This window comes from Staurois parvus, unplaced genomic scaffold, assembly GCF_062004578.1.
Source record: "Staurois parvus isolate SC_StPar_1 unplaced genomic scaffold, SC_StPar_1.0 ptg000147l, whole genome shotgun sequence".
In the NCBI taxonomy this organism is placed as follows: domain Eukaryota; kingdom Metazoa; phylum Chordata; class Amphibia; order Anura; family Ranidae; genus Staurois; species Staurois parvus.
The window spans coordinates 25570269-25585186 of record NW_028317943.1 but is presented as its reverse complement, the minus strand read 5'-3'; the positions used below and the strand labels follow the sequence as shown (position 1 = coordinate 25585186).

At 40.6% G+C, this 14918-nt stretch overlaps 1 protein-coding gene across 1 annotated transcript in view; it reads right to left on the bottom strand.

Moving 5' to 3' along the window:
• WIF1 (Wnt inhibitory factor 1) overlaps positions 1 to 14575 on the bottom strand; it is a 125222-nt gene extending 110647 nt beyond the window's left edge. Inside the window, exons 1-2 of the mRNA XM_089674153.1 lie at positions 14324 to 14575; positions 14020 to 14159 (exon numbers count right to left, since the gene is read on the bottom strand). Coding sequence (XP_089530279.1) covers positions 14020 to 14159; positions 14324 to 14465 — 282 coding nt within the window. The 5' untranslated portion in view covers positions 14466 to 14575. The remainder of the gene's footprint in view (positions 1 to 14019; positions 14160 to 14323) is intronic.
• Positions 14576 to 14918: the final 343 nt, after the last annotated feature.

Here is a 14918-nt window from a genome sequence, read left to right as displayed (position 1 = left end):
GTAGAGGGACATCCCTCATATCCACAAGAGACATTCCCCATATCCAGCAAAGAGACATCCTAATCCAGCAAAGAGACATCCCCATGTCCAGCAAAGAGACAGCCCCATCCAGCACAGAGACACCCCAATATCCAGCAAAGAGACATCCCCATCCAGCAAAGAGACAGTTCAGTTAAGCAAAGAGACAGCCCCATCCATCAAACAGATGGCCCAGACCAGCAAAGAGACAGCCCAGTCCAGCAAAGATACATCACAATCCAGCAAAGAGACATCCCCCATATCCAGCAAAGAGACATCCCCCACATCCAGCAAAGAGACAGCCCAATCCAGCAAAGCAACCACCATTTCCAGCAAGAGGCATTCCCCCATATTCAGAATTGAGACAGCACAATGCAGCAAAAAGACCCCACATATGCAGCAAAGAGACATCCCCATCCAGCAAAGAGGCTGCTCAGTCCAGCAAAGAGACAGCTCCATCCAGCAAAAAGACCAATCCAGCAAAGAGACATCCTAATCCAGCAAAGAGACAAAGAGATATCCCCCATATCCAGCAAAGAGACAGCCCAGTCCAGCAAAGAGACAGTTACAGGCACAGTACAGTCCCAATCAGCAACATTGTCAATTAATTTACCATAAATGTCTAAAAACCTGTCTTCAGAGTCTGACCACAGTGAACACTAGCACTGCAGCAAGAGGCAGCTTAGTCCAGCAAAGAGACAGCTCCATCCAGCAAACAGCCCAATCCGGCAGAGAGACATCCTAATCCAGCAAAGGGATATTCCTCATATCCAGCAAAGAGATATCCCCCATATCCAGCAACGAGACATCCCCATATTCAGCAAAGAGACAGCCCCATATCCAGCAAAGAGACAGTTACAGGCACAGCACAGTCCCAATCAGCAGTATTGTCAATTATTTACCAAAAATGTCTAAAAACCTGTCTCCAGAGTCCGACCACAGTGAACACTAGCACTGCAGCAAGAGCAGTCAGCAGAGCAGTTAGAAAGAGAACATGCGTGCTAGCTGCCCGCACAATCGATCTGCTCCCCACCTCTGATACACAGCGACTTAACTGGTGCCAAAACAAGCTTCCAGTCTGCAGGAAGAGGTGGTGGAGAAGGTGCTGGAATGCCGTTCTGGCACATTCCACAAGAGCCCTCTTCTTACATATGTTTAACAAACAGTAAATGAGCTTTAAAACAACCCCTCAATGACCTCTGTAGCTATAGGCACTGTGCATCCATTGCTCCTCAAATTTCACAGCAGAGCTAAAACTACTAAGTCATTCGCTTAGCAATTTAACTCTGCTGCTTCTCTCTTCCAGAGTACCTGGTCTGTGTTCATATTGGAAAATTAGAAAGCTGGAAGGCTGCCAATCCACTGCTGGGAGTGGGAGTATGATTAGCTGGTTGGTTGAGCCACTGGGAAAGGGACTTGAATGACTACAGTGCCTCAGCTGTGAATTATGAGTATGAACATCTAAACAGTGCCGGCAGAAAATAAAATAAACAATATAACTATTTGCGTAAAGGTTACAATGATAAATCACTGAGAATGCACCTTAGTTTACCTTTGATCACCATCAACAGAAGAGCACAAAAAATACAAATATTAAAATAAAATGATAAAAACCTTGCGAGTCTTTTTTCTGTCATTGTGTACCCCTGATCCTGGAGACAAAACAGGAAGTGGGAGAATATGTCTCAAAAGTGAATGTTTCATAGTTACATAGTTAGTCTGGCTGAAAAAAGACAAAAGTCCATCCAGTTCAACCATAAAAAAAAAGTTATAATTCTATACCCACAGTTGATCCAGAGGAAGGCAAAAAACCCAGCAAAGCATGATCCAATTTGCTCCTGCTCCCTGATCCCCCGAGAGGCAATTGAATATTCCCTGGATCCACTTTACCTATAAATGTTAGTATCCAGTTATATTCTGTGTATCCAAGAAAGAATCCAGGCCTATATATTTTTCTTTGAAACAAATAAAGCCTTGCTATTTTAGGTGTTGAAAATGAAAGATACCATTCTACAAAAAATAGAAGCAAGATAAGTTTTATTTTTACCCTGCAAAGCTAAATTAAAGCTGGAAAATGGAATGGAAGCCTTATGCTAAACAAATAATTGTGTAAGATATTTGCTGTTTATTATTCAATAACTACAGTTGTGTTCAAAATAATAGCAGTGTGTTGAAAAAAGTGAATAAAGCTCAAAATCCTTGTAATAGCTTTTATTTCCATACACACAAATGCATTGGGAACACTACACATTCTACTCCAAATCAAAACATGAAGAAAAAATATATCAAATTTGTGTTGTTCCTCTAAAAAATTGAAGAAAAGTGAATATTAGACTGTTCAAAAAAATAGCAGTGTTTGTATTCTTCTTTACAAACTCAAACATTCACTATATAAACTGAAAAATATTTGAAGATTTTGCTTTCCTTTCAATCACTTAAATAATATTTAGTTGTATAAGCACTGTTTCTGAGAACTGCTGTACATCTGTGTTGCATGGAGTCAACCAACTTCTGGCACCTGTGGACAGGTATTCCAGCCCAGGATGATTGGACTACATTCCACGGTTCTTCTCTATTTCTTGGTTTTGCCTCAGAAACTGCATTTTTGATGTCACCCCACAAGTTTTCTATTGGATTAAGATCCGGGGATTGGGCTGGCCACTTCATAACGTCAACCTTGTTGGTCTGGAACCAAGATGTTGCACGTTTACTTGTGTGTTTGGGGTTGTTGTCTTGTTGGAACACCCATTTCAAGGGCATTTCCTCTTCAGCATAAGGCAGCATCACCTCTTCAAGTATTCTGATGTTTTCAAACTGATCCATGATTCCTGGTATGCGATAAATAGGCCCAACACCGTAGTATGAGAAACATCCCCATATCATGATGCTTGCGCAACCATGCTTCACTGTCTTCACAGTGTACTGTGGCTTGAATTCAGTGTTTGGGGGTCGTCTGACAAACTGTCTCTGGCCACTAGACCCAAAAAGAACAATCTTACTTTCATCAGTCCACAAAATGTTGCACCATTTCTCTTTAGGCCAGTCAATGTGCTCTTTGGCAAATTGTAACCTCTTCAGCACATATCTTTTTTTCAACAGTGGGACTTTGCGGGGGCTTCTTGCAGATAGCTTGGCTTCACATAGACGTCTTCTAATTGTAACAGTACTCACAGGTAACTTTAGACCTTCTTTGATCTTCCTGGAGCTGATTGTTGGCTGAGTCCTTGCCATTTTGGCTATTCTTCTATCCATTCGAATGGTAGTTTTTTGCTTTCTTCCACGTCTTTCAGGTTTTGGTTGCCATTTTAAAGCATTTGCGATTATATTAGCTGAGCAGCCTATCATTTTCTGCACTTCTTTATATGTTTTCCCCTCTCCAATCAACTTTTTAATCAAGGTACGCTGTTCTTCCGAACAATGTCTGGAACAACCCATTTTCCTCAGAATTTCAGAGAGAAATGCACTGTAACCAGCATGTACAACATTTGCTGCTTTCCTTCCTTAAATAAGGGCAATAATTGCCACCTGTTTTTCAAAGAATGAATGACCTCACTAATAGAACTCCACACTGCTATTATTTTGAACATGCCCCTTTCAATTAGTGATTCAATTACACAGAATCAGCAGCATACATGTCATGACTGTTGGGTCTGTTGGATTTCTATTACTCTACTATACCTGCTAGTAAATTATTTGTCATTATTATTGTACCAAAAACAGTCATTGATCAGGTTAGTGATGTCTGACTGCTATTATTTTGAACACAACTGTATGTCGGAATGTAATTCAAAAAATATCTTTTATTGTGTTTCAGATAAAACTACATTTTTGAACATACTTAGGAGAATTAAGAACACAAATATGAAGCATCAACACTATCCCCTATACTTCCTTTAACCACTTCAAGTCCGGACACTTTCACCCCCTTCCTGTCCAGGCCAATTTTCAGCTTTCAGTGCTATCACACTTTGAATGACAATTGTGCGGTCATGCAACACTGTACCCATATGAATTTTTTAGCATTTTTTGAGACAGATAAAACTTTATTTTGGTGGTAATTATTCACCACTGGTATTTTTATTTTTTTGCTATATAAATGAAAAAGTCCAAACAATTTGAAAAAAAAGTGTTTTTCTTGTAAAACTTTGCAAATAAATAATCTTTTTTCATAATTCTTGGCCAAAATGTATTCATCTATCTTTTTAATAAAAAAAAATAACCCAAATTAGTTTCTAACCAAAAATTATAATTTTTCAAAAAATGTTTTGCCATTTTTTTTTTTTATTATTGTTTATGTTTTTTTTTAACATACTGTCACCCTAGCAGTACAGTGTGTACAGTTTTTTTACACCAATTGCTTTTACACCCATAAAGGCTGTAAAAACAACCATCTCTACTTCTCTCTGGCTGCATTCTTGCAGCCATTGAGAAATACTGTGTGAGCTGTGATTGGTCACACTGTTGTGAATAACCTTGTACCATGTGACCTCTGTAATCATTCACAGATTTCACTAGTAGTAAGCAATGATGTCAGAAGTGACATATTGCTTACTACTATTCATGTGATCACTGATTGGCCAATCAGTGATCACATGATCGGGACCTCACACAATGGACCTCCGGAAACAGCGCGCACTGGATTGTGGTGCCGCGTGCTCCTAGTGAGTGCACAGGCCAGGAAGCGGGGAGGACGTTTATAAATGGCCACCCACTCCTGCAATGCTCCCGTCCTGCCATTTGTATACATGGGAAGGGAAGTGGTTAAGTGGAACTTCGCCCAAAATGGGAAGTTCCGCTCTTCTGCCTCATTCCCCCTCCTCTTTACCTTTTGGCGCTTTTTTTGGGGGGGGGGCAAGAGAAGCAGGTATCTAGTTTTGATAGGTACCCGTTCCCTCCTCTGCCAGGATCGCCTACGTGGTCCAAGAGAAAGTTGAGCCCCCCCCCTTTGGCCTGCAGCCTTCTGGGACACGTCACAACATTCACAAAGCGTAGCAAGGCTCATGCATTCACAGTGGGAAGTCAGCTGTGAAGCCACAAGCAGGCACAGCCGGGTTCTCAAAGTAAACTTGCCGGCACCGGGGACCCGAAGACCAGAAAAAAGAAAAAGCTCGGGTGAGGATGGCACTGAATCCCTGGACAGGTAAGTGTCCTATTATTAAAAGTCAGCAGTTATAGTGTTTGTAGCTACTGAGTCTTACTTTATTGATTCCATGCTGAAGAACTGCTTTAACAAAATAATCGGATTCCTCCTTTATTGAATTGCATTGTAAATGTCCTGTCTGCCCTCATATTGTAAAGCACTATGTAAACTGTTGATGCTAAATAAATCCTGAATAATAATAATAATACTGATAATCTCTAGCTATTGACCCTGTTTCAGAAACAAGACAGATCCCATCCACACTTGCAGCATATTTGTACTTAAAGAGGCACAGTGAAGTATTCATGCCACTTGAGGCCACAGTAATAATTCTTTTTGAGGTGGAAGAGTTTGAATGAAAAAAAAATGGCAGTGAGCTTAAAGCAGAACTACACTGCATCTGAGCACCACAAACCAAAAACACTATTTAAAGGACCCTGCATTCACTATATCTGGTCTCCCACAGTACACAGAACATAGAAATGCAATTATTTTAGTAAATATAACCTGCTAAATACCTTTTCTCATCAGCAGTTAGAGGAGTCATATGACTTCTATCAGTGTCCAACAGAGCACTGGTTGAAGCTTGTAGGAGGAGTTTTCATTCTACTTTGACTGCCCTATAAGATTGCATAACCCCTGACCCTCTGTCTGGAAACGGCTGATTGGTCCTGTGCTGATCACATGCACCCTCTCAAGAAAAAGAAAAAATTCTCTAGCAGTACACACCAAACTGAGCATGTTCAGAGTGTCCCTGAGGTTGTGTTCTATCATGAGATGAAATGGGGCACATGGAGGAAGAGGAGGATCAGAAAAGACTGGATCAAACATCCTTATTTCACAATGTGGAGGATTAACCCCTTAGGTTCCTCAGTGAGTATAACAAGCAGGGACGGACTGACCATTTGTAAACTCGGGCACTGCCCGAGGGCCCGGGGTCAATAGGGGGCCCCATGAGATGCCCCTGGTACCTTTTTCATAGGCTTTTTGAGTTTGGGCAAGGACACAGTGGCCCCATGATCCCCTATTGCCCGGGGGCCCCATGAGTTGTCAGTCCGCACCTGATAACAAGCATGCTTTACTGCATATACAGACTGATTACTGTTGTGGGTTTAGTAACACTTTAATTCATTTTTAATATCCAAAGCAATCTCTGTCATCCATCAATGGCTATTTTTTATTTTGCTGAGAAATCACTTTGAAAAACTCCCCCTAGCATTTCTGGCCATCCAGAAATACCCCCCTTCCTGACTGGGCCATTTTATGCGATACGGCACTGTGTTACTTTTGTTACAATTGCACGGACCCACATATAGAGCTTTCTTTTGGTGATATTTGATCACCTCTGTGGTTTTTACTTTTTGCACTATAAAATAAAAAACACTAACAATTAGCAATTGAAAAATACTAATATTTTACATTTTCTGCTATAAAAGATATCCGATAATGACATTTTAAAAAATCTAATTTCTTTATAAATTTAGGCCAAAATGTATTCCGCTACATATTTTTGGTAAAAGAAATCCCAATTATTGTATATTGTTTAGTTTGTGCAAAAGTTTTAGTGTCTACAAACATATACTGCAATTTTATTTATTTGTTTATTTTTATACTAGTATTGGCGGCGATCTGCAACTTATAGCGGGACTGCGATATTGCGTCAGACATTTTTACACTAACTGACACTTTGTGGGAACCAGTGACACTAATACAGTGATCAGTGCTAAAAATATACACTAATCACTGTACTAATGACAGTGATTGGGAAGGGGTTAACATCTAGGGTGATCAAAGGGCTAAGTGTGTGCCTAGCCATGTGCTTGGTGTACACTAGGTGGTGCTTTTACTATGGGAAGTGATGGATCGTGTTCTCAGCTCTGCAGAGACACATGAATTAGGACTCCCCTCTGTCATAACAGGACTGTACTACAGCCAGGGGTGTATTTACACAAGGCAAACAAGGCACTTGCCTAGGGTGGCATTTTTCAAGGGGGCAGCACCTCCCCCTACAGAAAGGGATGAAAGAAGGGACATGTGCACCATGGGATCCAAGAGAGGCTGCAGCCTGTTTAATGGTGTATGTGGAGTCTGGTTCTTGCTTCCTGGGATGTCCAGAGCTGTGAAGATGAGTGTCTCTCTATCGCCGGGGGGGGGGGGGTAGTGGAAGGCTCTCTCAGGTGGGGTGCAGGAGTGTTGTTAGTCAATGTTATTCTCTCTCCGTGGGAGGGGAAGGGGGGTTGTGTTGGTCGGTGTCCATGTAGGCATACGGTTTTTGTGTTGCCTAGGGCAGCACAAAACCTAAATACACCACTGTCTACAGCTCTGTTCTTCCTCCATGAACAACAATCTGCAGGCACCAGGACTTGTAGATCAGTTTGTGCTGTGACATTTGACAGCAGAAGCGATCCCCTGGCAGCAAGTATGCGCCCCCGTGTGGCAGAAGTGCAAAATCACATATATATATAAATGAATTTGCACAGGAATGCCACTCTGTAGCAGTAAAACTGCTATAGGGCAGATGTTAAGTGGTTTAATAAGGGCTCATGAAGCATTTACTTCCTGGAGTCTATCTGCCCTTAACTCAGGTATGCAGACAGGAAGGTGTGCTTAGATAAGAAAACCCCTCCTAATCTACTGAAGACTCCTAGGATGTTTGACATTATTTGTCTAGACCTGGAGATCTGAAAGTAACTGAAGAAATGTAAAAAAAAAATTAAATGAGTAAATATAGTATACCTTCCTATCTATTTATTAATGCTGGCAACATAAGGATTAAAAATAGTCAATGTTGATTGAGAGAGTGAAGTTCCACTAAAGTGTCTTTAAACCCCAAATCTTTTTTTTTTTAAGATTTGGATTGAGAGGTTAGGGGAAAAAGCTCTCTCAGGTTCTTATCACTGTCTTTGTTTCCAGTGGGGAGATTCACCCTCTCTAATCATCATCCTGGTGAACATTATCACTAAAACTGAAAGTGACGGGAAACCCACAATTTGGAGTTACTACTTGAATCTTGCAATGAGCCCCCTCGTTCTGGTCACAACTGTCCAAGAAAGGATTTCCCTTTTACTTTCTGCTGTGTTTCTGGAACAGGAAGTGAAATCTCCTGTGATCGAGACACAAACAGCAAAAAAAAGAAAAATTGAGAGGAGTCTTTCACCCCAAAAAACAATATGTGTGCACTTGGGTCTTCCCTCTCAAATAACTGAGCAGGTGTGCTGAAGGGACCTGGCAGCAACCTTTGGCACATCTGTGCACACGACAATGGCAAACGTAAGGAGATCTGGAACCTGTTTCCTCTGCACATGTGCTCAAAAAATCATTGCATGTGGAGATGTGTCACATGGTTCTGAAAACCAGGCGGAGCCCTTCAGCACATCTTCAGTCACTGCTGCTCTCTCTTCAGGTGCAGGGTGACTGGTCTTGTATCCGCCCCCTCCTGTAGTTTCTGCAGGCAGCCTGCAGTGGGTGGAGCTGCTGGGCCCCTCCCACAGCTCTGCTGTCTGCACAGACTGGGGTTTATTTACTAAAGCTGGAGGATACTAAATCAGACTCACGTCTGCATAGAAACCAATCAGCTTCCAGGTTTTATTCCAAAGCTTGATTGAACAAGCTGAGGTTAGAAGCTGAATGGTTTCTATGCAGAAGTGAGCATGATTTTGCACTCTCCAGTAAATAAACCCCACTATGTACAGCACAGTGATGATGTTATTGCTACTTTTACAAGATAATAGCTGTGTTTAAAGTGATACTAAACCCAAGACCCTGCATTCACTATATCTGGTCTCCCACACAACATGGAAATGTAATTATTTTAGTAAATATAAACTGCTAAATACCTATTCTCATCAGCAGTTAGGGCAGTCTTGTGATTTCAGCAGAGCACTGGTTAAAGCTTGTAGGAGGAGTTTTCTTTCTGCTTTAGGAGGATGTGAAACCTCTGACCCTCTGTCTGGACAGTGCTGATTGGCCCTGTGCTGATCACATGCACCCTCCCAAGGAAAAAAAAAAACTATCTAGCAATACACACCAAACTGAGCATGTGCATGTGACCACGGGCTCAGTCTGTATCAGGTGGTCATTTCAACAGGAGGAGGGGCGGAGAAGAAAGGATCAAACAGCCTTTTTACACAATGCAGAGGATTAACCCCTTAGGTTGCACAATGAGTATAACAAGCATGCTTTACTGCATATACAGACTTATTTTACTGTTGTGGGTTTAGTAACACTCTAAAAAGGCATTTGGTACACACAAAGTTCAATTATATCCTCTTGGCTATTAAGGAATATGTTAAAATATTTTTTTTTTTGTTTTCAGAGTTCACCTTTAGGAGAATCTTAACTTGCCATCTCTGTAAATCAAAATAGGAAGCTGATTCCTAAAAGCTGCAGAAATGGAAACAATGAGGTGTAGCCCACACCCACCAATCAGATTTCAGCTGTCGGAAAATGAGAACCGGCGTCAGGTTAATTATGATCAACAAAACATGTAGTGTCACTTCACTTCTCTTCTCCTTCTCTGCATCTTGTGCAAGTTTTCACCTATGAAATGAATGATGTCTTATGCACTGATGTGAAGTACAGAGGTTGTATATTGAACATTTATACAATGTAAACTACTATGGAAACCAGATGTAGCTTACAAGGTGCCTCGCATCTCATCTCTGAGCACTAAAGCCTTTTTTGGCCACAGTTTGAGCCGTTTACCGCTGTTTTCTATCAGATAGAACAGATGGCATGCACATGCTTGCTCTACTAAATGAAGTGGGATCTCAGCAGCATTATGCTTTGATCCCCGGTGGCATGTCTACAACACCAAGATGCAAAATACCACAGAAGAACAGAATCTCAATATTAAAGGCTGGAAGCTGCACACTTTTGATATGTGAACCCCTTTAAGTACAAAAAAAAAGTAAAGCACACAGAATGTAAACATACTAAAATTCCACAGTGGAAATTCTGATGCAGAGGTCAGGAAACAAGGTATTTCCTCTACTATGTGACATGCTGCACAGCAAAGGTATAACTGTAAGTCCAATTCAGTGGAAGCTGTTTCCTTGGCTCATAAACACTACAATACTTATTAGGAAAGAGTTTGCTACGCTCCTATTAGGCATTACGATAACATGGACTTCGGCAGTTAGGTCCTATGAATAAGCCATTTATCTATACTCACAGAGCTGCTAAGAAGCAGAAGAGTTCCTTACCAACATGAATCATATTTGGTTTCAGCATGCAATGACAGCCAATGGCTCACGATGGGCTAATTGCTGAATAAATAACATAGGGCTTATTAAGTAAAGCAAAAAAGCAATAAAAAAAAACAGTAAAGAAATCTTCTTTCAATCATTTTTAGATTGTAAGCTCCGAGGATCAGGCCCTCCTGACCCTCCTGTATTGAACTGTATTGTTGCTGTTTTGTCTCCCGTTATATTGTAAAGCGCTGAGCAAACTGTTGGTGCTATATAAATCCTGTATAATAATAATAATAATCACTGAATATCTAAAATCTAATGGCTACAGGTTAATTGCACTTCCTATAGTGGCCTCTTTTGCTCTGCTTTATTGAAGCAGCAGAAAGGCAGCTGTGTGAAAATCTATGCCTGTATTTCTTCACGCATCACAGTGTCATGTGGCTGATCTTACTACACAGAGCCCAACGCACAGCTTACCTGCTGTGTTGCCTTTGATGAAGACCTTGTTTTGGATGAACTTGAAAGAAAGGTTAAACACACATTTTTGTTTCTCATTCAAGTTAGTATGTGTGACATATTTACTGTCAGTTTTGTGTTTGAGCAGCTGGTAATCCAGGGAAGGGCAGCTGCTTGGGACGAATATAGTTTCCCTAAATATTCAAAAGCTCTGCTTGGCATTACAACATGAGAAGAATCTTGTCGGACCTCTGCCAGCACTATGACCTACTACGACAGGTTCATAAAAACCTCGTCTAGTCTTTTTGTCACCAGATATTTTTTATCAATGCAAACCAAAAACAATGGTATTTGTACATATGATAGTATTTTAAAAGAAAAATTAAAAGAGATCATATCTGAATGTCTATAAAGAGACGCCGATGCCAAAGGATGCTAACTATAAGTGATCCAGAGAGTAGCAGCGATGACGCAACAGCATTTTTTTAAGAAAGTCATAAAATAACACTTGCAATTATAATTAGTTATACTGACTACTTTTATCATGACTATAAATATAAATGATACTGAACAGTAGCAGCGATATTGCAAAATAATTTTTAAGAAATCACAAATAAAACTTGAAATTATATTGATTTATATTGACTATGTATATCATGACTATAAAAATTAATTTTACCAGCAGTGATATCGATAAATAATTTTTAAAAGATCGTAATAAAAACTTGCAATTATAACTATTTATATTGACTACTTATATCATGACTATAAATACAAACTTTACCGAGAGTAGCAGTGATATTGCAAAGCAATCATTAAAATCACAAATAATACTTGCAATTAGAATTATTTATATTGAATACTTAAAAGCTATATCATAATTATAAATATAAATTATAACAACAGTGATATTGCTAAATATTTATAAAATCACAATTAAAACATGCAATTATGATTATATAATTATATTGACTACTTATGACATGGCATACTAATACCTAATTTCTTAAGGATGACTATCATTAAAAAGGACTAGTTCTGTACTCTAAATTATGCCAATACAGCCATTTGTGTATCTATAGTATATGACTTAACAGAAGAACAGCAATCTAGTTAAAAAAGTTCCTCGTATATTTATTTAGCCCTAGGCACCTTTTGATTTTTTTCAGATGACATATTGAATTATTTTAACAGAATCATATATATTATTTGTGCTGAAGGTTTGAAGATTAAGTTAAACGGAACAAAACAAAACGAAATGAAAAACTATATATATATATATATATATATATATATATATATATATACATACACACACACATATATATATATATTTTATAAATTATACATATATTTGAAAAACATATATATATGTTAATATTTATTTGGAACATATTTAATATGAAAAATATGTATATATAAATATAACAATATTAAATAAATAAATATATATGTAGTATGTGTGTTAATATTTATAAATAAATAAATATATATAGATAGATAGATAGATAGATAGATAGATAGATAGATAGATAGATAGATAGATATTTTTTTATGTTATATACCAGTGGTCTCCAAACCACAGCATGTGGGTAAGATGCAGCTCCTTGCTTGACTTGATCTGGCCCTTGGGGCTCTATTCATCCCATTGACATCAACAATGAACCACATTTCCTTTCACTGACACTAACAGTGGGTCATTATTCCTCCTATTGACACCAATGATGGGCACAATTCCTCTCAATGACACCAATGATGGGGCACAATTCCTCTCAATGGCATCAACGATGTGACACTATTTCTCCAATGATAACGGTGATGGGGCACTATTTCTCCAATGATATCAGTGATGGGGCACTATTTCTCCAATGATATCGGTGATGGGGCACTATTTCTCCAATGATATCAGTGATGGGGCACTATTTCTCTAATGATATCGGTGATGGGGCACTATTTCTCCAATGATATCAGTGATGGGGCACTATTTCTCCAATGATAACGGTGATGGGGCACTATTTCTGCAATGATATCGTTGATGGGGCGCTATTTCTGCAATGATATCGGTGATGGGGCGCTATTTCTGCAATGATATCGGTGATGGGGCGCTATTTCTGCAATGATATCGGTGATGGGGTGCTATTTCTGCAATGATATCGGTGATGGGGCGCTATTTCTGCAATGATATCGGTGATGGGGCACTATTTCTCTAATGATATCGGTGATGGGGCGCTATTTCTGCAATGATATCGGCGATGGGGTGCTATTTCTGCAATGATATCGGTGATGGTGCACTATTTCTCCAATGATATCGGTGATGGGGCACTATTTCTCTGATATCGGTGATGGGGCACTATTTCTCCAATGATAACGGTGATGGGGCACTATTTCTCCAATGATATTGGTGATGGGGCACTATTTCTCCAATGATATCGGTGATGGGGCACTATTTCTCTAATGATATCGGTGATGGGGCACTATTTCTCCAATGATATCGGTGATGGGGCACTATTTTTCCAATGATATCGGTGATGGGGCACTATTTTTCCAATGATATCGGTGATGGGGCACTTTTGCTCCAATGATATCGGTGATGGGGCACTTTTGCTCCAATGATATCGGTGATGGGGCACTATTTCTCTAATGATATCGTGATGGGGCACTATTTCTGCAATGATATTGGTGATGGGGCACTATTTCTCCAATGATATCGGTGATGGGGCACTATTTCTCTAATGATATCGGTGATGGGGCACTATTTCTCCAATGATATCGGTGATGGGGCACTATTTCTGCAATGATATCGGTGATGGGGCACTATTTCTCCAATGATATCGGTGATGGGGCACTATTTCTCTAATGATATCGGTGATGGGGCACTATTTCTCTAATGATATCGGTGATGGGGCACTTTTTCTCCAATGATATCGGTGATAAGGCACTAATTCTCCAATGATATCGGTGATGGGGCTCTATTCCTCCGACCGATAACAATATTGGGGCACTATTCCTCATCCTACTTACTACAGGCATTCTGTAATGTTTTCCCTCCCACTAACCACCAAGCCTGAAGCATGGCTTACTCCCATTGATGCCGGGACATTTTCTACCCCCCTGGCCACAGTCCGGCCCCCCTAAAGTCTGAAGGACGGTAAACTGGCCCTTTATTTGGACTGTTTGGAGACTCCTGTTATATGATATTGATGGTAGACGTACCTGTCCCGTTGCTTGCCAAGTAAAATTCAACGCCTGGATATTGACAGGAATAGCAGGCATCCTTTGCTGTGCTTTTCTAAAATCATGGGTGAAAGGTGCCATTTTCCCTTCAGAAACAATCAAGATATCTTCTTCAAAGCCTGCAACAAATGCAATAAGTGATGAGAAGACAAGCAGTGTACTGATGCTAGCAGATCAATGAATGACATGTTCCAGCCAGCAGTATTGTAGAGGTCCCAGGACTGTGGTCATGCCTGATGTGTGAGCACACCTCTGGATCCCTGCGAGTAAAGAAGGAGGGTACCTATGAGGACTCTTGCTTGGTGGGCATCGATCCACATGTACAGACTGTCGTCCTGCCTCTGTGCAGCCTCTGCCTTTACCAGGACACAGCAAATGAGAGCGGAGAGCTGGAGAGCAAAGCAACACAAGGCTGTCAGGGCCATGCTGCCGGGACACTGGGATCTGCTCTTCCTCTGGGATGGATCTTCCACTGATGCTGTTGACTTGCCCCGTGTGCTGCTGTTGCCTGCTCTGATCTCACTGAGGGGCTGGCTCTCAGCACTTGTGGAGTCAATGAAGTAGTAAAGGAGGGAGCCGGGAGGGTGACATGGGGGAGGGGCCTGATTACAACCGACTGCCTCCCATCCAGAGCTCATCTACATCAGGGGCTCCGCGCAGACCTGGAAGGTGCTGTCCTGATCATCATCATCACAGTGACATGGCACCCAGATCCATGCAGAGCCGGCTATAGTGCCTGCATTATACAGGACGTGTACAGCACAGGGCATTCCATCAGCTGGCCTCACAATCAATAGGATGCTCACTAGTAACAAAGTGACCGATCTCTCCTCACCCACCTGGATCTACCTCTGTGACCTGCCTGGCCTGCCTGGGCT